General features: G+C 44.3%; 1 protein-coding gene across 5 annotated transcripts in view; it reads left to right on the top strand.

Annotated features, from left to right (window-relative positions):
* LOC121568703 (cytohesin-1) overlaps positions 1–23,845 on the top strand; it is a 99,215-nt gene that overhangs the window by 68,031 nt on the left and 7,339 nt on the right. For 3 of the 5 annotated variants that reach the window (XM_041879099.2, XM_041879098.2, XM_041879100.2), the window contains exons 2-9: positions 3,827–3,909; positions 8,690–8,754; positions 10,228–10,294; positions 10,940–11,058; positions 12,343–12,423; positions 15,644–15,756; positions 17,674–17,822; positions 18,131–18,243. In XM_041879099.2, the coding sequence (XP_041735033.1) occupies positions 3,827–3,909; positions 8,690–8,754; positions 10,228–10,294; positions 10,940–11,058; positions 12,343–12,423; positions 15,644–15,756; positions 17,674–17,822; positions 18,131–18,243 (790 nt within the window). Of the gene's footprint in view, positions 1–3,658; positions 3,731–3,826; positions 3,910–8,689; positions 8,755–10,227; positions 10,295–10,939; positions 11,059–12,342; positions 12,424–15,643; positions 15,757–17,673; positions 17,823–18,130; positions 18,244–23,845 lie in introns of those variants that run through there. The other 2 variants (XM_041879101.2, XM_041879097.2) reach the window with 2 other exon arrangements.

Genomic DNA, 23,845 nt, shown 5'->3' with positions numbered 1-23,845 from the left:
TATTATAGGAGGAAGGCCGTAGTTAAGGGATGCCTTGGTCTCTCTCTCTCTCTCTCTTTAACTCTTTCTCTCTTTAACTCTTTCTCTCTCTGGGTCCTGTGGTGTTCTTCTAACTGTCCCTACCAGCCAAGACAGGAATGCAGTGGGTGGCTGTGTATGTGGTTTCCCCCGATGCATCCACCCAGTATGACTTCAATGTTTACTTTCAGGATGAGCAGTTAATTTCCTGCTTGTTAAGCACGCAGCACTGCTCTGGCTTTACTCAGCGTGACATTCACTTGTGTAATCGATGGAAGATGAGGCCCATGAAATGTAAAACGCTATTAAATAAAATCTGCCCTATTGGATTTGGATTTGTACTAGGCCTATCAGCAGCAGCAGCAGTGTGTGTGTGTGTGTGTGTGTGTGTGTGTGTGTGTGTGTGTGTGTGTGTGTGTAGAGTATGTAAGGACAGGTATCAAATCCATTATTTGTCTCAAGGAGATTCTGACTGGCTGCATAAAGAAATAAAAGGCCATTCTAGTATTTATTTAGCTATGTGTCTAACAGACATTGGATTTGTCCAATAAGAGACCCTTGTTATTCTTTAGGACTCCTGTAGTCTGTTATTCCTGTTTAAAATGACCAGACATTCTAGTGTTCTTCTCATCATGGTATTGGGTTTGGCAGTTACTTTCAATAATTAAATGAAGCATTTTAATTATGCACTCTAATTTCAGTTTTGTTTTTAGGTTGGAATTTCAGATAAATTCAGCATTTTTCAGATCACATACGTTTTTGCTTTTACATTTTCTCAGCTTTGAGTGAAGCCTCTGTGGTAGGTGTCATGAATTATGAAGGTGTGTGTGTGTGTGGGGAGGAGCGCACGTGTGGTGTGAGCATTCGTGCATGCATGCGCACACATGCTTCGGTGTGTGTGTGTGTGTGTGTGCATGCTTGTGTCTCAAAAATACATTAAACCTTGTTCTTTCTGGCTGGCTGAGTGTGCCCTTTCCATATGGATCCCTGTGCTGGACTTGTAGCCATAAATACACACACTGGTGTCCATGCTTCACCATCCCTGGGCTTGTTAACCTTCCAGTGAGCCCCACCGGGGTCAACCACAGCCCATGACCTTTGACCTATGAACCTTCCAGCTTATGATCTCCTGTGTGTTGAGGGAGGAGAGAGGTCACCAGCGGGTGCTGTTCACACCACCATAGAGAGAGGCTCTGGGGTGTAGTTAGTTTCCCCGAGTACAGGGACCACCTTGCTTATCGTCTGTGTTTTACCAGGAAATTGATGCATTGGGTTTGAGTGACTCAGACATGGCTCATTGATTGTTTTTGGAAATTGGCTTGTTGTCTCAACATGTATGAAATGATTTGAGTTGGGCTGAGTGAATGTCTGCATTTGAGATAGTTTCAGAATCCTCTGTCACAGGCTCCTGTTGTTGTGAATGGGGTCACCTTTGGTTCGTTCTGTATAGGTATGGCTCTGCTTGACTTTCAATGGCTCTGACGCACACACACACACACACACACACACACACACACACAGAGAGAGCAGCCCCATTATTCAGGACAGATTGCTCCTCCCTCAGTCCTTGTCCCGGGGGAAGCTAATAATAACCGTACATGCAGTGACAGGGCTTTGAGATATGCCACGCTAGTGCTGTCCTGGCACTGCTGTCCTGGGCTTGTATTTCACTTACACTGAGCTGATACACACACACACACACACACACACACACCAGAGGATATTATCCCTCAGAGTACAGTATAGAGCATGTCTAGTGTGAACTGGAGGAGCCACAGACCATTACAGAACCTTTGAGTTCATCCAGTTTGTTGCCCGTTGTGTTATTGGGGGTGGATGTGAAGTTCTCACATGAGGAGAAGTGGTTTGTCCTGAATTAGGGCATCATGTCCTGGCAGGTGGAGTTATCTGTGCGACATTCCTTCCATCATAGACATTGGAGGAGTCCAGGTAGAAGGGGGTAGAGTTGATGTGGCCTGGCTTGTTGCAGTGTTTCCTACCACATTGTGTAGGCCTTGTTCCCCCTGTCTAAAATCATTTGGCTTCAATTGGTTTAATTTTAGGCCCTGGATGTTGTTGTAGGGCGGCCTTTGTAAAGTAATCTGGGGAAAACACTATCCTATTGCTTCGCTGTGATGTGCTGTGGACTTGACTGTTCTTGGAGTGTTTGTAAACACGGTGGGGCAGCAGGCAGCCCTGTACTACTGTAAACACGGTGGGTCAGTAGACTTCTGGCAGGCAGCCCTGTACTACTGTAAACACGGTGGGGCAGCAGGCAGCCCTGTACTACTGTAAACACGGTGGGGCAGCAGGCAGCCCTGTACTACTGTAAACACGGTGGGTCAGTAGACTTCTGGCAGGCAGCCCTGTACTACTGTAAACACGGTGGGGCAGCAGGCAGCCCTGTACTACTGTAAACACGGTGGGTCAGTAGGCTTCTGGCAGGCAGCCCTGTACTACTGTAAATGTATATTTTTTTTATGTTTGTTCTTTGTTATAGGGCCAAAAAGATTGGAGAAGTGGTTTACCCATTCATCTCCGTTTTGGATAGATAGCTCTTCATGTTGTTGTTTGTTTAGTGTTTTCCAATTTTCCCAGAAGTGGTTAGAGTCTAAGGATTCTTCAATTACATTGAGCTGATTTCTGACATGCTGTTCTTTCTTTTTCCATAGTGTATTTCTGTATTGTTTTAGTGATTCACCATAGTGAAGGCGTAGGCTCAGGTTTTCTGGGTCTCTATATTTTTGGTTGGATAGGTTTCTCAATTTCTTTCTTAGGTTTTTGCTTTCTTCATCAAACCATTTGTCACTGTTGTTACTTTTCTTCGGTTTTCTGTTAGAGATTTTTAGATTTGATAGGGAAGCTGAGGGGTCAAATATGCTGTTTAGGTTTTCTACTGCCAAGTTTACACCTTCACTATTACAGTGGAACGTTTTGTCCAGGAAGTTGTCTAAAAGGGATTGATTTTGTTGGGTGGTGTTAATTGGTGGGGGTGGGGGTGTAGATGTGGCTGATGGTGCTGTGGTCTCTCTCTTCCTCTGTCTCTCTCTCTTCCTCTCTCTCTGTCTCTCTCTTCCTCTCTCTTTGTCTCTCTCTTCCTCTCTCTGTCTCTCTCTGTCGCTCTCTTCCTCTCTCTCTGTCTCTCGCTTCCTCTCTCAGCCTCTCTCTCTCTCTCTCTCTCAGCCTCTCTCTCTGTCTCTCTTCCTCTCTCTGTCTCTCTTCCTCTCTCTGTCTCTCTTCCTCTCTCTGTCTCTCTCTTCCTCTCGCTCTGTCTCTCTCTTCCTCCCTCTCTCTCTCTCTCTCTTCCTCCCTCTCTGTCTCTCTCTTCCTCTCTCTGTCTCTCTCTTCCTCTCTCTCTGTCTCTCTCTTCCTCTCTATGTCTCTCTCTTCCTCTCTCTCTGTCTCTCTCTTCCTCTCTCTCTTCCTCTCTCTCTCTCTCTGTCTCTCTCTTCCTCTCTCTCTCTCTCTCTCTCTCTTCCTCTCTCTCTGTCTCTCTCTTCCTCTCTCTCTGTCTCTCTCTTCCTCTCTCTCTGTCTCTCTCTTCCTCTCTCTGTCTCTCTCTCTCTCTGTCTCTCTCTTCCTCTCTCTCTCCCTCTCTCTGTCTCTTTCCACCTCTCTTTCTCCTTGTTATTTCTCTCTAGGCTGCCAGACCCGACTTAGAGCCTTCTATCACGTTTTGATAGGATAGTTGTTACCCAGCCTAAGGGAACAGGTAGGTTACAATGAGAATGATAGGGTCAAGGAAGGTGTGTTCTGTGAGTATTTTGGGATAACCCAAACCTCTCTATCACTCTCTCTGTCCCCACAGTGCCAGACGACCTCACCCCTGAGGAGCAGCATGAACTGGAAAACATCCGCCGGCGCAAGCAAGAGCTGCTGGAAGACATTCAGGTACGGTGTGTGTGTGGGGAGGGGGGAGAGTAGGAGAGAAGTGTGTGTGGGATGGGGGATAGTGTGTGTGTGTGTTAAGATGTAGTGAGGGTTACATCAGTATCAAAGCATCTCCCAGTATCATAATGTGTTCCAGACACACATTGACAAGTCGATCCTTAGTTTGTCTACAGTACAGTAGATCCTTAGTTTGTCTACAGTACAGTAGATCCTTAGTTTGTCTACAGTACAGTAGATCTTTAGTTTGTCTACAGTACAGTAGATCCTTAGTTTGTCTACAGTACAGTAGATCCTTAGTGAGTCTACAGTACAGTAGATCTTTAGTTTGTCTACAGTACAGTAGATCTTTAGTTTGTCTACAGTACAGTAGATCCTTAGTGAGTCTACAGTACAGTAGATCCTTAGTTTGTTTACAGTACAGTAGATCTTTAGTTTGTCTACAGTACAGTAGATCCTTAGTGAGTCTACAGTACAGTAGATCCTTAGTTTGTCTACAGTACAGTAGATCTTTAGTTTGTCTACAGTACAGTAGATCTTTAGTTTGTCTACAGTACAGTAGATCTTTAGTTTGTCTACAGTACAGTAGATCTTTAGTTTGTCTACAGTACAGTAGATCCTTAGTGAGTCTACAGTACAGTAGATCCTTAGTTTGTCTACAGTACAGTAGATCTTTAGTTTGTCTACAGTACAGTAGATCCTTAGTGAGTCTACAGTACAGTAGATCCTTAGTTTGTCTACAGTACAGTAGATCCTTAGTGAGTCTACAGTACAGTAGATCCTTAGTGAGTCTACAGTACAGTAGATCCTTAGTTTGTCTACAGTACAGTAGATCTTTAGTTTGTCTACAGTACAGTAGAAGCTTGTTAGTTGGATTTTTTTCTCCTTTCCAAACCTGTTAAATCATTACCCCCAGTGCTCCACCCCTGTAATGTGAAAAATATCACATTCTCTAGTCAGAGAGGCATGGTTGTTCTACATCATAATATTTATATCTGAAAGTTCCACAACGTTGTGCCCTGCTGAACGCAGCCCTGCTTTGGAGGGGTGGAAGGGTGAGGGCAGGTGTTTCAGGGTATGGGGTGTAGGGTGGAAGCTTCTCAACACTTTTCCTGTTGACCCACCAGGCCCCAGACGTTTGTCTGCCCTCCGCAGGCTCTGTCTGTCTTCTCCTCTGCTTTTTGATTAAATATTGACTTCACCTGCCAGTTAGCTCTACCCCTGCCTTAATCCTCCAGCTGCCCCTTTCTGAAAAGAGACTGACTATATCCTCCAAATATTATGGCCCATGAAGAATGTGTGGCATTTCCCCCCACAAAGTGCAGGACCCCCTTTTAGTAAACGGACTATCTTGAGATGGAGCCTAGCTAGTTGTTTGTGTACTGTGTAGTTGTTGAGTGGCAGTGTGAGCAGTAGGGGGACTAACTGTAGGATAATAAGGCAAGACAAGTCAGACCTGGGTCAAATAGCATTTGTTTTCTTTCAAATACTAGGAGTGTTTGATTGAGCAAGGAATTTGAAAGACAAATACTATTTGAATCCAGGTCTTGGAAGAGTGTTAAGAGCTGTAAAATGACTTTATCATTTCATTTGGTGTCACTCCTCACACACCCAGACAGAATGGGGTTAGCTAAGTTCCCATGAGACAAGCAGTGTCCTTCATCCACCCTTCATCTAGTGTGTCAGTCAGTAAAGCTCATATCAAGGCAGAGATGTTAATGTTGCCTCTCCATGGTATCTCATTTGTCCTTTCATTTACCGTTATTTATCCAGGCTCGTCTTACTGCGATCTAATGTCTTTCGCAAGAGAGACCTGGGCCCGTATTCATAAAACATCTCAGAGTAGGAGTTCTGATCTAGGATCAGGGCCCGTATTCATAAAACATCTCAGAGTAGGAGTTCTGATGTAGGATCAGGGCCCGTATTCATAAAACATCTCAGTGTAGGAGTTCTGATCTAGGATCAGGGCCCGTATTCATAAAACATCTCAGTGTAGGAGTTCTGATCTAGGATCAGGGCCCGTATTCATAAAATATCTCATAGTAGGAGTGCGGATCTAGGATCAGGGCCTGTATTCATAAAACATCTCATAGTAGGAGTGTGGATCTAGGATCAGGGCCTGTATTCATAAAATATCTCATAGTAGGAGTGCGGATCTAGGATCAGGGCCTGTATTCATAAAACATCTCATAGTAGGAGTGTGGATCTAGGATCAGGGCCTGTATTCATAAAATATCTCATAGTAGGAGTGCGGATCTAGGATCAGGGCCTGTATTCATAAAACATCTCATAGTAGGAGTGTGGATCTAGGATCAGGTCTCTCCTGTCCATGTAATCTTGATCTAAAAGGCAAAACAGATCCTAGATTAGCACTCCTACTCTGAGAAGTTTTATGAATACACTCCCAGGTCCCGCTGTCCATTTAATATTATTCATTATGATCTGAAGCGCAAAACTGATCCTTTATCGTCACTCCTACAGTACTCTAAGATTCTTTATGTGTATGGGCCCTGGTCAAGATAGCAGCAAGATATAGGTCGTAATCATTAGGGCACAATGTCGCAAAATGTTTTGCAATGGACATCGAAGAATTCCAGGTAGTCCTTCACATTTTTCAGTCTGTTGTATTCTCTGCTTTGGTCCCTAATGAATTAGCAGCTCTCTCTCTCTCTCTCTCTCTCTCTCTCGCTCTCTCGCTCTCTCTCTCTCGCTCTCTCTCTATCTATCTATACAGTTGAAGTCAGAAGTTTACATACACTTAGGTTGGAGTCATTAAAACTCGTTTTTCAACCACCCCACACATTTCTTGTTAAAAAAAAAAAAATTGTAGACCTCCACAAGTCTGGTTCAGCCTTGGGAGCAATTTCCAAACGCCTGAAGGTACCATGTTCATCTGTACAAACAATAGTACGCAAGTATAAACACCATGGGACCACGCAGCCTTCATACCGCTCAGGAAGGAGACGCGTTCTGTGTCCTAGAGATGAGCGTACTTTGGTGCGAAAAGTGCAAATCAATCCCAGAACAACAGCAAAGGACCTTGTGAAGATGCTGGAGGAAACAGGTACAAAAGTATCTACAGTAAAATGAGTCCTATATCGACATAACCTGAAAGGCCGCTCAGCAAGGAGCCAGACTATGGTTTGCAACTGCACATGGGGACAAAGATCGTACTTTTTGGAGAAATGTCCTCTGGTCTGATGAAACAAAAATAGAACTTTTTGGCCATAATGACCATTGTTATGTTTGGAGGAAAAAGGGGGTTACTTGCAAGCCGAAGAACACCATCCCAACCGTGAAGCACGGGGGTGGCAGCATCATGCTGTGGGGGTGCTTTGCTGCAGGAGGGACTGGTGCACTTCACAAAATAGATGGCATCATGAGGAAGGAAAGTTATGTGGATATATTGAAGCAACATCTCAAGACAACAGTCAGGAAGTTAAAGCTTGGTCGCAAATGGGTCTTCCAAATGGACAATGACCCCAAGCATACTTCCAAAGTTGTGGCAAAATGGCTTAAGGACAACAAAGTCAAGGTATTGGAGTGGCCATCACAATGCCCTGACCTCAATCCTATAGAACATTTGTGGGCAGAACTGAAAAAGCGTGTGCGAGCAAGGAGGCCTACAAACCTGACTCAGTTACACCAGCTCTGTCAGGAGGAATTGTGAAAAACTGAGTTTAAATGTATTTGGCTAAGGTGTATGTAAACTCCGACTTCAACTGTATATACTGTATCATCTATCTTACCACACAGCATAGACACACACAGATGACATTCCCTTAGTCTCTGAGTCTAGCAATGTAAAGCACTGGTGACCTCTGTGGCGTGTCCAGTGACCCCGGTCATTCTCAGTAACATCCATGTAGTTAAATGGTCAATATGAGGGACATGGACAGGACAGCAACCATGGCCCCGGGCCAGGTGATTGGCCCCTGCTGTGGCCCTGTGGCCCTTGTGACACTCTAGCATCCCCTGGCCTGGCTGACTGTGACGGACAAACACAGGAGGACAAGAGATCTGACACCCTCTCTTTATTAGCTGTCTGTGTGTCCATGCGGTCGTGATGTAGTTTCCCCCTCCAGTCTCCATCCTGTTTCACCCTCATACAGGGCCCTGACTGGTGACCGCCCGTCTGGCCCTTCACCCTCCCTTCCTCCCTCCCTCCCTCCCCCCTCCCTCTCTGGAACTGGACTCACAGAGCTGTCAGAAAAGGCATAATCGGCAATAACTCCATTAATCTCCCAAACACAACCCCAAAATAATCACATTTTATGCTCCCTACTCCATTTGTATGGAAGTCATTCACCAATGTTCCTCCCTTTAATGTGATTTGTAAAGAAGAAAGGGTTTGGGGAGAAAGAGAGACCTGCTGCAGTGCACATACACATCCGGTTGATATTAGATTGGAGTGGTTAGTGTCAGTGTTGGTTACGGTTATGGGGAGACTGCATGGTGGCAGCAGTGGGCACAGACAGTGCGCACAGACAGTGCGCACAGACAGTGGACACAGACAGTGGGCACAGACAGTGGGCACAGACAGTGGGCACAGACAGTGGGTACTCACGGGTCTGGAGGAGAAAGTAGAATGTTCTGGATCCTCACAACCTGTCCTGGGACCGCAGACTGAGTGTAATGCTCTTGTGTGTGTGTGTGTGTGTGTGTGTGTGTGTGTGTGTGTGTGTGTGTGTGTGTGTGTGTGTGTGTGTGTGTGTGTGTGTGTGTGTGTGTGTCTATCTCTGTTTGTGTTTGGTCCTAACCCTCTCATCTCTCTAATTTCCAGCGTCTAAAGAATGAGATAGCAGAAGTGACCAGTGAGATTGAGAACCTGGGTTCCACTGAGGAGAGGTGAGTGTGTAACAGTACGAAATCAGGGTTCCTTCGGGTTTTTAGGGTTCTTCAGGGTTCCTTGGGGTTCTTCAGGGTTCCTTGGGGTTTTTTAAGGTTCTTCAGGGTTCCTTGCCATCTCCTATCTCTTACAGTCCAAATTGCTTTGTTTGTATTCCATTAACTTAGATAATGACTGTCGTTAAATATTTATACCCAAATGTCCAGATAGTGCCAACCCTCTTCCCCTTCCCAAAACACCACGCACACACACACATGCACGTACTCGCACACACACGCTTGCTCACACACACACACATACAATCACACCCCCACAAACACACCCACATTGACTAGTGCTTTTAAATGTTTCATCAGCCACACCCACCGTGATGGGGGGAATATTCAATAATGCAGAGGTGTTTGGGTAGAGCAGACAATTGAGGGTCCCTAGGGAAGGAAGAAGTGAAGGGTACTTTGGAGTGTGGGCCGTGGGGTACTCAAGTTGAGGGGGATCCCATTCCACCACCCACCTCCTAAAGGATGTTTTCAGACATGCGTTTAGTTTGCTCTGGCCATTTACTAAATTGTATAAAGAGCTTTCTGAGTCATCTGAGTCTTTACCAATCCATGTGTCAAAGACAATAAGGTGGTGAAATTGTTGTTTTGTTTCTTTGACTTCTCGACACTACAGGCCTGAGAAATGGGCTTTTCCCATCATGCTTATTCTTGAGTCACAATTTCATCACGAAAGTTGTCGTCAGTGGCCCATTAGAGCAATTTTAACTGCCAAGCTGATGACAAATGTTACATTCCTGAAAGTATTATTTGAATGAATAAGTGAAGGAATACATAATATTGACCCAATGTGAGATGAGCAAATAGATTTGAAATGAAAGGCTAAATTCCATTATACTTTTTCTCTCTTTGGACAAAGTTTATATTTACATGGCATCACACAAACACTTATTCTTGGGGCCGGTTTCCCGGACCCTGATGAAGCCTAGTGCTGGACTGAAAAGCATGCTCAATGGAAAATCTCATCTGTATTCATGAAACCAGCCCTTACAGTATCACAAATTGGGGATATTGTACATTTGATGAATCAATAATAATGTATCTCTAATTCATTTAATGTTAATCAAATGGCTACCCGGACTATTTGCATTTACCCCCTTTTTTACGCTGCTGCTACTCTCTGTTCATTATCTATGCATACCCCTACCTACATGTACATATGACCTCAATGATCTGGACTAACCCGTACCCCTCACATTGACTCGGTACCGCTACCCCCTGTATACAGCCTCCGTATTGTTGTTTTGGTGTTATTTATTTCATTTTAACATTTGTTTATTTAGCAAATATTTTCTTACTCTGCATTGTTGGTTAAGGGCTCGTAAGTTAGCATTTCACGATAAGGTCTACACCTGTTGTATTCGGCACATGTGACAAATACAATTTGATTCTATTTGATTTGATTTGATGTTGCAGGAAAAACATGCAGAGGAATAAACAAGTGGCCATGGGCCGAAAGAAATTCAACATGGACCCTAAAAAGGTGAGTATCACATAGACCAGGGTTTCCCAAAAGCATCGTAGCACTAAGATCTTCTTCATTCCATTGAAACTAAATGCACGAAAGATTATCTTAGTGCTATGATGCTTTTGGGAATCCCAGCCCAGGGGTATTCAAGTTGTTGCTTCTCTGTTCTACCTGATCATTATTTTACCCACCTGGTGTCCCAGATCTAAATCAGTCCCTGGGTAGAGGGGAGCAATGAAACAAAGCAGTGGAACTGGCTTCCAGGTTCAGAGTTGAATTTGAGGGAAATAGACATTCTGAAGGTGTCTTGTGGGTTTGATATACTTGTACTGTTCAAGGTTGTGAGTTTTTTGCAGTCCCACTGCGCCAACTCTCAGATCTGACAACGTGTAGAGAAGTGTTTGATGTTTCAGGAACCACAATATCTATTGTAGCGACCTTAACCAAACGCCTAGCAACCTCATCAATCAGGAGGTTCCATCCTCTTGACATTATGGTATGGATCGTACCCATGTTTGAGTCCCGGTTGGGCTTACCCCTGATTTCGCTGCAAAATGATTGCAATCTTTTGATATGCGCTGCACGGCTACAAACAATACGGCCTGGAACGCCCCCGTTGTAACGAGGGTCTGACACGGGATGTATGTTGTATTTTCTCAGGGGATTAAGTTCCTGATCGAGAACGACCTGCTGAAGCACACTAGCGATGACATCGCCCAGTTCCTGTACAAGGGGGAGGGGCTAAACAAGACTGCCATCGGAGACTACCTTGGGGAGAGGTCAGTGGGGAGAGCAGTGACGGCCACGTCTCTTTATGGGAGGGGTGTGTGTTTGTCTTGTCTGTTTGTGTGTGTTTCTGTGTGTGTGTGTGTTTCTGTGTAGTTCAGAAGGACGTCACTACTTTCCTGTCAAAGATGTCCCATTTCCAGATCACATACTTTCCCTAGTGCACCATTTCCTCGGTCAGGACAGGCACACGTCCTTTCCCCCAACGCCCTTTCCCCCAACGCCCTTTCCCCCAACGCCCTTTCCCCCAACGCCCTTTACCCCAACGCCCTTTATCCCAACGCCCTTTATCCCAACGCCCTTTACCCCAACGCCCTTTCCCCCAACGCCCTTTCCCCCAACACCCTTTATTAGATCCAAATCTAGGCCCTCAGACCTCAAAACAGAGGCGTCGATTCCTTCACAGTCCATCTGTCTTTCCACTTCATCCATTCTAAATCATGTTATTAAGTACCTAAAAATCCTGGAATGTTGGCTGAAGCAGAATATTTTTTTAAAAGTTGAGTCTCTCCTGAAGAGATACCATCTTTTATATTAATTCAAAGCCACATAACAGGCAACACCCAATGGCTGGGCAGTGTGTATATATTACCCAGGGAGCATTGCCTGCCTTATAGTGCTACAGCCTGGGTGTGGTCGGCTAGTTGACGAAGCCAGACCAGGAAATGGAGAGCTGAGTTGTGTTCAGTAGGGCAATGTTTTAAAATGGTTTGCAACGGAAAAGGTAAATGAGAGTTTCATATTGGACCCAGTTCAGGGAGTCCCTCTCTGTTTCAGTCCGTTTTCTTACATTCGGTACCTAATGAACACCACCCATATCTCGTCATGGATGCTCTGTCCAATTGGTATCAAGAGATTTCTGATTCCGGTGCGGGAGGGGCAAACTGTGTGTGTGCTCTCCCTGATTGATCAGGAATCCCCCGGGCAGAGTTTGGGATTGGCTTTGACCCTGTCAGAGATCGACAGGAGGCCTCCCAGGACCTATCTTAGGGGAGATATCACTAACTCCAAAGGCCACAGATGTCAAGAAGAGTGATGTCATGATAGAGGTGTCACCTTGTGTGTGCCCCCTCCCCCAGTTTTGTATTGATTGTGTGTGTGTTGCGTGTGTATGTGCACGCGCATGCATGCGTGTGTGTGTATGTGCGTTTGTGTGTCTGGCTGGGTGTCTAAATGTCTGTGTGTCTGTGTCTTTTTATGTGTCTCTGTCTCTACACTCAAATAATTTAGCGATGATTTCAGAAAATCATTAACATATTATATTATTTTCCTTATAGAGATGAGTTCAACCTCCAGGTCCTCCATGACTTTGTGGAGCTCCATGAATTCACCGACCTGAACCTGGTCCAGGCCCTGAGGTAAGAGCCTCCCAGTGGGGCTTTATAACCTACAAATCATCAGGCCCCTATGGGTACTTATGAGACACACACCCACACACATACACACACACTCCAAACATCTCTGACTCTCCAGAGAGCCAAAGCACAGGCTTCTATCACAACCTCTTCCTGATACAGCATTGTCCTGTAGTTACCTAGCATTATCTTTATCCTCCTGATACAGCATTGTCCTATAGTTACCTAACGTTATCTTTATCCTCATGATACAGCATTGTCCTGTAGTTACCTAACGTTATCTTTATACTCCTGATATACCATTGTCCTATAGTTACCTAACGTTATCTTTATCCTCCTGATATACCATTGTCCTGTAGTTACCTAACGTTATCTTTATCCTCCTGATACAGCATTGTCCTATTGTTACCTAACGTTATCTTTATCCTCCTGATACAGCATTGTCCTGTAGTTACCTAACGTTAGCTTTATCCTCCTGATATACCATTGTCCTATAGTTACCTAACGTTATCTTTATCCTCCTGATATACCATTGTCCTATAGTTACCTAACGTTATCTTTATCCTCCTGATATACCATTGTCCTATAGTTACCTAACGTTATCTTTATCCTCATGATACAGCATTGTCCTGTAGTTACCTAACGTTATCTTTATACTCCTGATATACCATTGTCCTATAGTTACCTAACGTTATCTTTATCCTCCTGATATACCATTGTCCTGTAGTTACCTAACGTTATCTTTATCCTCCTGATACAGCATTGTCCTATTGTTACCTAACGTTATCTTTATCCTCCTGATATACCATTGTCCTATAGTTACCTAACGTTATCTTTATCCTCCTGATATACCATTGTCCTGTAGTTACCTAACGTTATCTTTATCCTCCTGATACAGCATTGTCCTATTGTTACCTAACGTTATCTTTATCCTCCTGATATACCATTGTCCTATAGTTACCTAACGTTATCTTTATCCTCCTGATATACCATTGTCCTGTAGTTACCTAACGTTATCTTTATCCTCCTGATACAGCATTGTCCTATTGTTACCTAACGTTATCTTTATCCTCCTGATATACCATTGTCCTATAGTTACCTAACGTTATCTTTATACTCCTGATATACCATTGTCCTATAGTTACCTAACGTTATCTTTATCCTCCTGATATACCATTGTCCTGTAGTTACCTAACGTTATCTTTATCCTCCTGATACAGCATTGTCCTATTGTTACCTAACGTTATCTTTATCCTCCTGATACAGCATTGTCCTGTAGTTACCTAACGTTAGCTTTATCCTCCTGATATACCATTGTCCTATAGTTACCTAACGTTATCTTTATCCTCCTGATATACCATTGTCCTATAGTTACCTAACGTTATCTTTATCCTCATGATACAGCATTGTCCTGTAGTTACCTAACGTTCTCTTTATCCTCCTGATATACCATTGTCCTGTAGTTACCTAACGTTATCTTTATCCTCCTGATATACCATTGTCCTATAGTTACCTAACGTTATCTTTATCCTCCTGATATACCATTGTCCTATAGTTACCTAACGTTATCTTTATCCTCCTGATATACCATTGTCCTATAGTTACCTAACGTTATCTTTATCCTCATGATACAGCATTGTCCTGTAGTTACCTAACGTTATCTTTATCCTCCTGATATACCATTGTCCTATAGTTACCTAACGTTATCTTTATCCTCCTGATATACCATTGTCCTGTAGTTACCTAACGTTATCTTTATCCTCCTGATATACCATTGTCCTATAGTTACCTAACGTTATCTTTATCCTCCTGATATACCATTGTCCTGTAGTTACCTAACGTTATCTTTATCCTCCTGATATACCATTGTCCTATAGTTACCTAACGTTATCTTTATCCTCCTGATATACCATTGTCCTATAGTTACCTAACGTTATCTTTATCCTCCTGATATACCATTGTCCTATAGTTACCTAACGTTATCTTTATCCTCCTGATATACCATTGTCCTATAGTTACCTAACGTTATCTTTATCCTCCTGATATACCATTGTCCTATAGTTACCTAACGTTATCTTTATCCTCCTGATATACCATTGTCCTACAGTTACCTAACGTTATCTTTATCCTCCTGATATACCATTGTCCTATAGTTACCTAACGTTGCTGTTAATCATTAAATATTTGGGTTATTGTGTCGCTGCCAAACCTTTAATCAGTTTATCTTCCATTAAATCATCTCACACGGGCACAGCTTGTAAGGCCCTGCGATAGACTAGCCTCCTGTCCAGGGGGTGTACCTGTACATCAAGCTGCCTCACTACAGAAACAGGAGGTAGATAGACTAGCCTCCTGTCCAGGGGGTGTACCTGTACATCAAGCTGCCTCACTACAGAAACAGGAGGTAGATAGACTAGCCTCCTGTCCAGGGGGTGTACCTGTACATCAAGCTGCCTCACTACAGAAACAGGAGGTAGATAGACTAGCCTCCTGTCCAGGGGGTGTACCTGTACATCAAGCTGCCTCACTACAGAAACAGGAGGTAGATAGACTAGCCTCCTGTCCAGGGGGTGTACCTGTACACCTGCTTCAGTCTACATAAACATGAGATAGACTCCTGCTCCTATAAGCTGTTCCATCTAGCATTAGCCACGGCTCGTGGAAGGCTACTTACTTCCTTACACACTTGTACCAGCCATAACATACTGTAACACAGCACTTCACAGAATAGTTATTAGATAGTAGTTGAGCTGTTACACCACCACCAATGTTAGTATGAAGACGCACTAAGAAAACACATCTACCAAGACAGAAGAGAACTGCAGGGCTAATATAGTATGGATACAACAAGTTAGGATTTGTCCCAACTATGCACCCTAATTCCCTATAGAGTGCACTACTTGACTGTTTACATGTTGGTTATTTAGTAGACATTCTTAACCAGAGCGACTTACAGTCAGTTCATTTCTCTAAGTTAGATAAAGCAAACAGGAGCCATTCTGGCTCAGACAAGGCTTACTTACTTTACATGAGAAAAAATTGTCCCACTTTCACACCCTCATCAGTAGTTAACAAAGGCCTTCAGTCATCTAAATATGTGTATCAACCTACTGGTCAAAAGTAGTGCACTACGTAGAAAATAGGGTGCCATTTGGTATTTAGACAAAGTTAGTAGTTAATAGATGGTATTACTGACTAAGCTCTCTTTCTCCTCCCCTGACAGACAGTTCCTGTGGAGCTTCCGGCTGCCTGGCGAGGCCCAGAAAATCGACCGCATGATGGAGGCATTCGCCCAGAGATACTGCCAGTGCAACCCTGGTGTCTTCCAGTCCACAGGTAGGAACACAGGCTTGGACCTCATTACCAGGCATGTAGTGAAGAGTCAACACGATTTACACTAAAGCATTGTTAGAGCTAGGGTTACCGCCTGTCATGGTGATGGGCGATTGAAGGGTACCATTTGAAGTGTCTACTGAGGGTGAAGTGGTGAATGGATATACAGTATGAATGGATATACAGTATGAATTTTATATTTTAGATCTGAAGTTACTGTATACCCCTGTTATAGGGTATCCCACTCCAACAAGTCTGTGTTCACTGATGCACTTTTCAAAGAGGAAGATGTTATTCTCCAGTGTGCAGGTACAATAGGATGTGAATGCCATTCTAGCAGTATTATTCCTACTGTATTTAGCAGGCATGGTGAAGTGCAGACTTGTGTTCAAAGACTATTCAAAATCAATACTTAATCTGCGCTTGATTGAGCTTGCTTGGCTTAATGGACCAATAGAACAGTCCCAATACTACAAACCTCGCCCATCTTTCACTTCAGGCAGGCTAGAGCAAACGCTCAAAGTATTTGTAAAAAAAATATATATATATATACTGAACAAAAATATAAACGCAACATGTAAAGTGTTGGTCCCATGTTTCATGAGCTGAAATAAACAATCCCCGTAATGTTCCATACGCTCAAAAGGTGTATTTCTCTCAAATTTTGTGCACAAATCTGTTTACATCCTTGTTAGGGAGCATTTTATCCTTTGTCAATATAATCCATCCACCTGACAGACAGCATGATCATTACACAGGCACACCTTGTGCTGGGGACAATAAAAGGCCACTCTAAAATGTGCAGTTTTGTCACACAACACAATGCCACAGATGTCTCAGGTTTTGAGAAAGTGTGCAATTGGCATGCTGACTGCAGAAATATCCACCAGAGCTGTTTCCAGATAATAAAATGTTCATTTCTCTACCATAAGCCGCATTCAACGTCATTTTAGAGAATTTGGTAGTACGTCCAACCGGCCTCACAACCGCAGATCACGTGTAACCACAGGGGGTACTGAAGAGTATTTCTGTCTGTAATAAAGCCCTTTTGTGGGGAGAAACTAATTCTGATTGGCTGGGCCTGGCTCCCAAGTGGGTGGGCCTATGCCTAGTCATGTGAAATCCATAGATTTGGGCCTAATGAATTCATTTCAATTGACTGATTTCCTTATATGAACTGTAACTCAGCAAAATCTTTGAAATTGTTTGCATGTTGCGTTTATATTTTTGTTCAGTATAGATAGGGAACCCAGGCATGGTGAAGTGTTTACTGTAAGGGTATCTGGTGTGTTCACGGGGACAGAATGTCCGTGGCAAACGGGCTGCTTGGAACATGGATGCAGACGGATGGAAATAATTCATGACCTTCTCTCTGAGTCAAACAGGCCAGATAATGGAAAGTGCTGCTGCTGTGTCAGCCAGCCTCTGACCACATTGTCTTTCTGCACGCACCTGCATGTACACATGGACACACACACTACACACACTGAGCGACACACACACTGAGCGACACACACACACTTAGCGACCAACACACTCTTTAATGTCTGTCCACCTCACTCTCTTCCTTAACGAGGTTTCTCTCTATCTATCTGAATCTAGTCCACAAAGAGCAAGTCTTTCAGCTCCAGTAATTTACATTTTCTATGCTATTGTCCCGGAGACGTGGTATCACTTTATATTTGCGAACACCGCAGCTGACCATCAATCACACCAGTATAAATTGTGTGTCGGCTGTGTGGTGAAAATGTATGCACTCACTAACTGTAAGTGGAGACAGTACTTTCTGTTTCTGGGACTGTGTCCATGAATCTATCTGTATGACAATGTTGGGGTCCCAATTTGCAAATGTGTGTGTGTGTGTGCCTGTGTGTGGTCCTGAATGCTTGTGTCTGTGTGTGTGTGTGTGTTTTTCTCCAGACACCTGTTACATCCTGTCGTTTGCTATCATCATGCTGAACACCAGCCTCCACAACCCCAACGTGAAGGACAAGCCGGCAGTGGAGCGCTTCATCTCCATGAACAGAGGAATTAACGATGGAGGAGACCTTCCAGAGGACCTACTCAGGGTGTGTGAACAGAGGCATCAACGAGACCTCTCCATCTCTCTCCATCCCTCCATCTGTCTCTCCATCCCTCCATCTGTCTCTCCATCCCTCCATCTGTCTCTCCATCCCTCCATCTGTCTCTCCATCCCTCCATCTGTCTCTCCATCCCTCCATCTGTCTCTCCATCCCTCCATCTGTCTCTCCATCCCTCCATCTCACTCCTGATCCCATCAGATCCCCCTGCCCCAGGGGTCCTATACCTTCCTCTTCAACCCCCTCTCTGTATCTATCTGTACTCAAGTCCTAGTGTTTCTCTCTCCTCCCCACAGAACCTGTATGACAGCATCAAGAACGAGCCCTTCAAAATCCCTGAGGACGACGGGAACGATCTCACACACACCTTCTTTAACCCAGACCGGGAGGGCTGGCTGCTTAAACTGGGTGAGCAGGACTAGACGCTGAAATAACCTTCAGAACGTTTAAATAACGTTGTTGAAGCATTGAAATAATCTTGAAATAACTGTTGTACAGTTAGAAATCCCAAAGGCCTGTATCCTCTCCAATCCTCACCAATATTACTGTGCCCATCGATGACTGTGTTTATCACTGTCTATGATGGTAGGGAAGGTGTGATGGATTCTATCAGAGTGAAACAGAGGCCTACAGACTGACCAATGAGCCCATCTCGATCAGACTGCCTGTGTGTGTGTGTGTGTGTGTGTGTGTGTGTGTGTGTGTGTGTGTGTGTGTGTGTGTGTTTGTGTGTGTGTGTGTGTGTGTGTGTGTGTGTGTGTGTGTGTGTGTGTGTGTGTGTGTGTGTGTGTGTGTGTGTGTGTGTGTGTGTGTGTGTGTGTGTGTGTGTGTGTGTGTGTGTGTGTGTGTGTGTGTGTTCAATCCATATACAGTATTTGAGGGGCCTCTGCCCACCCCAATGCATTATGGATGAGGCCCTGAGATCAGACGACCACATGTGGAGGGCTTTCAGTAATGCACGACTAGGCATATTCATACACTCACTCACGCATAGACGCACACATACACACACTCTTACCTACACATGATACACAGGCAGGCAGACAGGCAGACAGACAGACAGACAGACAGGCAGGCAGGCAGACAGGCAGACAGACAGACAGACAGACAGACAGACAGACAGACAGACAGACAGACAGACAGACAGATAGCTGCACATTCTGGACATAGAGAGACAACCTGTACAGTGGAGTATAAACCTGTGAACACACACTACTACTATGCTTCCTTCCCCTCTAATGTTACAATTACTCTTCCAGGACTTCCCAATGATCAGTCTTCCAGCAAAGAGAACCGCATTATGTCCTGTGATCTAACAGAGACGTACGGACTTCCTAACTCTCCACCCTATCTGTTTCCCAGTGGATCTTACGCTCTCTGTTTGGATGGATTCACAATGACTCTGATATAAATTCACAATAATCTGGGCCATGTTCATTAGCCACAATGGAAAATTAAAATTAGCGTTTCTTATTGGACAAGTCCAGTAGGTAGTGCCTCCCTGTTTCATTCCATGTTCTCCCGTTTGGTGCCTAATGAACAGGACCCTGAACCTGAATTGAAACCCCTAATCAGTGTGAGTCTTTAGCACCCTTCCAGTAAAATGAAGAAGACTACAATCACACTCCAGTGATACATAACTGGGAATATTGACATTCAGGTGCTACTAATTTGGGTGGAAGGTTAAATAATTGGCCTGAATGGACTGGGACCCTAGAGGTGGTGCTGTGCAATGCGTTGCTTTACAGAAGTTGGCACCAGTGTAACAATGCATTTGGAAGGTTAAATAATTGGCCTGAATGGACTGGGACACTAGAGGTGGTGCTGTGCAATGCGTTGTTTTACAGAAGTTGGCACCAGTGTAACAATGCATTGAACTGAAATGATTTGGGGTGAGCAGAAGCCTCCTCTGGTGGTTATAAATGTACTCCAGAATAACTCCACTTATCCCAGAGCCTTCTATTGAGAGCCTATAATAATCATAATCTAAATAAGGCTCTGAGACTGATACGTCTTCATCAAATCTGATAATATAATGCGTTTTTGAAGGGTTGTTCCTCTGAGTGCCAACATTGTAAACCAGTGCATTGAGCCACTCCTCCAATCAGATGAGCAAGAAGTGGTGCTATGATTTTTTAAATAATTTAATTTGATTTTTGTTTTCTTTTTCTTCCTCGTTTGTTTGTTTGTTCCCATGATTTTGGCTGTTGTCTTTCCCCAGGAGGTATGTACATCTGCTCTTCCCAAAAACTAGTCCATCTTCTCAGCTCTCCGGTGCTTTCGGTGGTCCACCATTGCTTCCGTTCTCCCTCATTTATTTCTGTTGTACGCTTTTAACGTTTTTGTTTTTTTGTTTGTGGATTTTGTTGCTGTTGGGTTTCCTTGTTCCGCCATTATCGACTGAATCTAGTTTTATTTGTATGTTTGTATGTTTGTTTGTTGGCCTTCCATTGAGCTGGTGGTGTGTCCACGTGCTTCTCTCTCTCTCTGTGTTGGTCGCTGGGCGGTTGCTAGGTGCTTTGCCTGGTTAGGCCGCTTGGGGAACAACATGGCGGCCATTTTGTTTTGTGACCACCGTAGTGACGAGTTTGACCTCACCGTTATGCTGTGGTGATTTACCTTTTCAGTCTCCGTGTTTTGGCGAGCTGCAGTATTCCTCTTTCTAGAAAGAGCACGACAAAGGGTTTGAAGACAGATCTACGAATTAAGTTAGTTTTGAATTAGCAACCTATTAACTACCATTTAGGAACCTATTCAAAATGTACCAGCATTTTAGATCGTGAATAGTAAATCATGTTAGGATTCTCAGAAGTTCTGACCTCACAAGAACAATGTCTGTTGTTGTTAGCTCTTTAATGGGATCATATGAATGGAATACTGCAGCTACACCAACTGGCTCCAGCTCTGCTCTCTCTGTCATGCTGTTAATGGACCTGAAGGGTGATGGTGTTGCTCTGGCCTGGTCTGGTGTGGCTTTGGTCTGCTGTGGCTTTGGCCTGGCCTGGTCTGGCTTTGGTCTGGTATGGCTTTGGCCTGGCCTGGTGCAGACCTGGGTTCAAATAACATCTGTTTTCTTCCAAATACTTCAGCAGCGCTTGATTGAGCGTGCCTCGCACAATGGAACTAAAAGTGCAAAACCCTCCAGGCAGGATCACTCAAACGCTGAAAGTATTTGAAAGAAAACAACTACTGTGATCCCAGGTCTGGTTTGGTGTGGTGCTGGACTGGACTGCAGTGAGGTGGGTGTGGGGAGAATGGAGAATGGGGGATGTGTGTTGAGAAGGGGAGGTTAGGAGGGGAGTGAGGACTGGGTGCCATCTATAGAACCATGCATAAGTGCACTACATGATTAGTGTTTAGAATATAGGCTACATTCTAGCTATTGTGTTTAGGAATAGAGATTGAATCATCTGATGAGACCAAGGAAAGCACATTTTACTTGTCATGTAAATCCTGAGGTCTTCCTCGTTAATTTAAAAGGAATTTTGACAACCAAGTTGCCCATGTTAATCAGAATATGACACAATTATAAAATACATGTTATCTGACTTGAAGCTGGTGGTCGAAAGAGACTAGTGCTGAAAATGTCCTGGGTCATGTTCTGTGGGGCACAGCATTGCAAAACAAAAATCTGTTTTCTTATTGAACACATTCAGCTGTTACAGTACCTCACTGTTTCACTTCATTTCAAAACATTCTCTCCTTACTAAACACGACCCAGGTCCCTCCTAACCCTCACTGCCCACCCCCTCTGTTCTGACCCCCTATGTGCATGGGCGATCGCTCCTCCTCCTCCACACCTCCCCAGCCCAGCACCCCCTGACCCGCCGGCACCGCCCAACAAAAATCTCCTCGGGCCGCCTTGTCCGGGACATTTTTTGCCAGGGTCCTCGCTTTCTGAGTGACTGACAGGAACTGAAGTGATCAACCAATCATCAATCAATCACAATCTCCTCCAAGCCAATCAACTGTCATATCATCAGCTGTGAGATTCTGCCATTTGTCTCTACATGACTCTCTGTCTGTCAAGTGTCGCTTCCAACATTCATATGTCACATTCTGAGGACATGATGACGATAACACAGTGACAAAATGGTGGCAAGGAGAACGTGTTTGTAGCCATGTTCCAATGTCCATACTAGCCCACTACTTAGAATACCTGCCCAATACCACAGGAGGTTGGTGGCACCTTAATTGTGGAGGACTGGCACGTGGTAATGGCTGGAGCAGAATAAGTGGAATGGTATCAAACACATGGTTTCCATGGTTTCCATGTGTTTGATGCCATTCCATTCGCTCCGTTCCAGCCATTATTATGAGCCGTCCTCCCCTCAGCAGCCTCCGCTGCCCAATACATTGTTTCATACTAAGAAGTGTGCTAGTATTTGGATATCGGGACGGAGAGTGTTTAAGTGCCCTATCATGACCTCTGTAGTGTGATAGGTTATCATATACAGTAGCATCGCTGCTATATGATCAACACTTCTGTCAACAACACAGCTCTTCTGTCTTGGTAGATGGGTTTTCTTAGTGCGTCTTCATACTAACGTTGGTGGTGGTGTAGCAGCTCAACGATCATGTAGAACTCTCAGTAGGGTCCAGACATAGAACAGCCAGACATGCCTTTATATCATCATGTTGATTTGTCTTTAATCAAAAATGCCATATATCGTGTTTACTCCTAGAGCATGTAGGTGTGTGTCCATGTACACGTTGTATTGATACAATTATGTTTTGATTGTTGTCTTTAGACTTAAAGAGGAGCCAAAAGGGGTCCCCTAAACTGACAGAAATATTGTCCAGAAATGACCTAATTGGACAGAAAGGTGTCTTCAGACAATACATTGATTGGTGTTATATCATATATCATTGTGAATACGGCCAGTATTCAAGCCAAAACTATGTGACGTGAAAAATAGCAACTAATCTTCCATAGTGTCTTTAACGACTAGCCCTTCACTAGTTTAAACAGGAAGTTCCAGCCAGAGATAACAATAGAGTGAGTAGCCTACTAGCATAGCATAGCTCCAGGCTAGCTCCAGTTTCCTGTCCCCCCATGACACTGTTTATCGGCATCCCATCCTCCCAGCGTGAGCTAGCTGCCATCTGCTGCTGTGATCAGGTTTCTCCCTGTTACGTTCTCCCCTCGGGTGTAGTTCGTCTGAGGAGGAGACCTAAATGCCTGTGCCTGCGCACACAAGGTAAACTAGATGGATGGGGAAGAAATGTGGGGTGTAATGAACTAAAATAACCAGACAACAACCAGATCTCAAGGTTAGCCCTCGGGGAACGTTTAGTAAGGTACTTAAACAAAATATACAACACCCATAAAGAAACTGTAAGGAAACATCAAATAAACCAGGGAAGGTAAGAGAAGGGAATATTTGGGAACGGGGTCCAATTAATGAAAATAAACAAAAGGTCCCTCCTCTTCTACACACCTAAACCTTCCTATCACACTCTAACCCTAACCCACTTTCCTGCCTGTTTACCAAAAAATACAGGGGTGACACCCGCCCGGCTAACCTAGTGTATAAAACAATGGGTTATCTACGTGGGAATGTACACCCATGGGCAGATCTACCTTTCCCTTCTCCAGGACCTAGGTAGGGTGGAGTACATCAGGAGGACAGGCTGGAACACAAACAAAGATAAATTAACACAGCCAAACAACAAGTGTCCTCTCCCCCCCTTTCTTCAAGCTCACACGGCAAACAGGTATACTCTCATCAATCAGCTACAGCTGCCAGGAGGGTGGGCCGAAGCCACGCCCACCATCATCAGCCGCAACTCAGCACACCTGTAATGCCAGAACACACAAACATACTACACAGGAAAATAGGGAGATAGAAAAACACGTCACACGTAACACTCCCTAACAGTTAGTGTGGGTGGTGGTGGGGTCGGGGGTTGGCCACAGATCAATGAGCTGCTGAGTTAACCAGAGACACTCCGCCGGGCATGAAAGAGGCAAAGGATTTGAGCCATGCAGGCCATGAAAAAACGGGCAA

The sequence above is a fragment of the Coregonus clupeaformis genome, unplaced genomic scaffold (assembly GCF_020615455.1).
Source record: "Coregonus clupeaformis isolate EN_2021a unplaced genomic scaffold, ASM2061545v1 scaf0164, whole genome shotgun sequence".
Taxonomy (NCBI): domain Eukaryota; kingdom Metazoa; phylum Chordata; class Actinopteri; order Salmoniformes; family Salmonidae; genus Coregonus; species Coregonus clupeaformis.
This window is presented reverse-complemented; position numbering and strand designations above follow the sequence as displayed.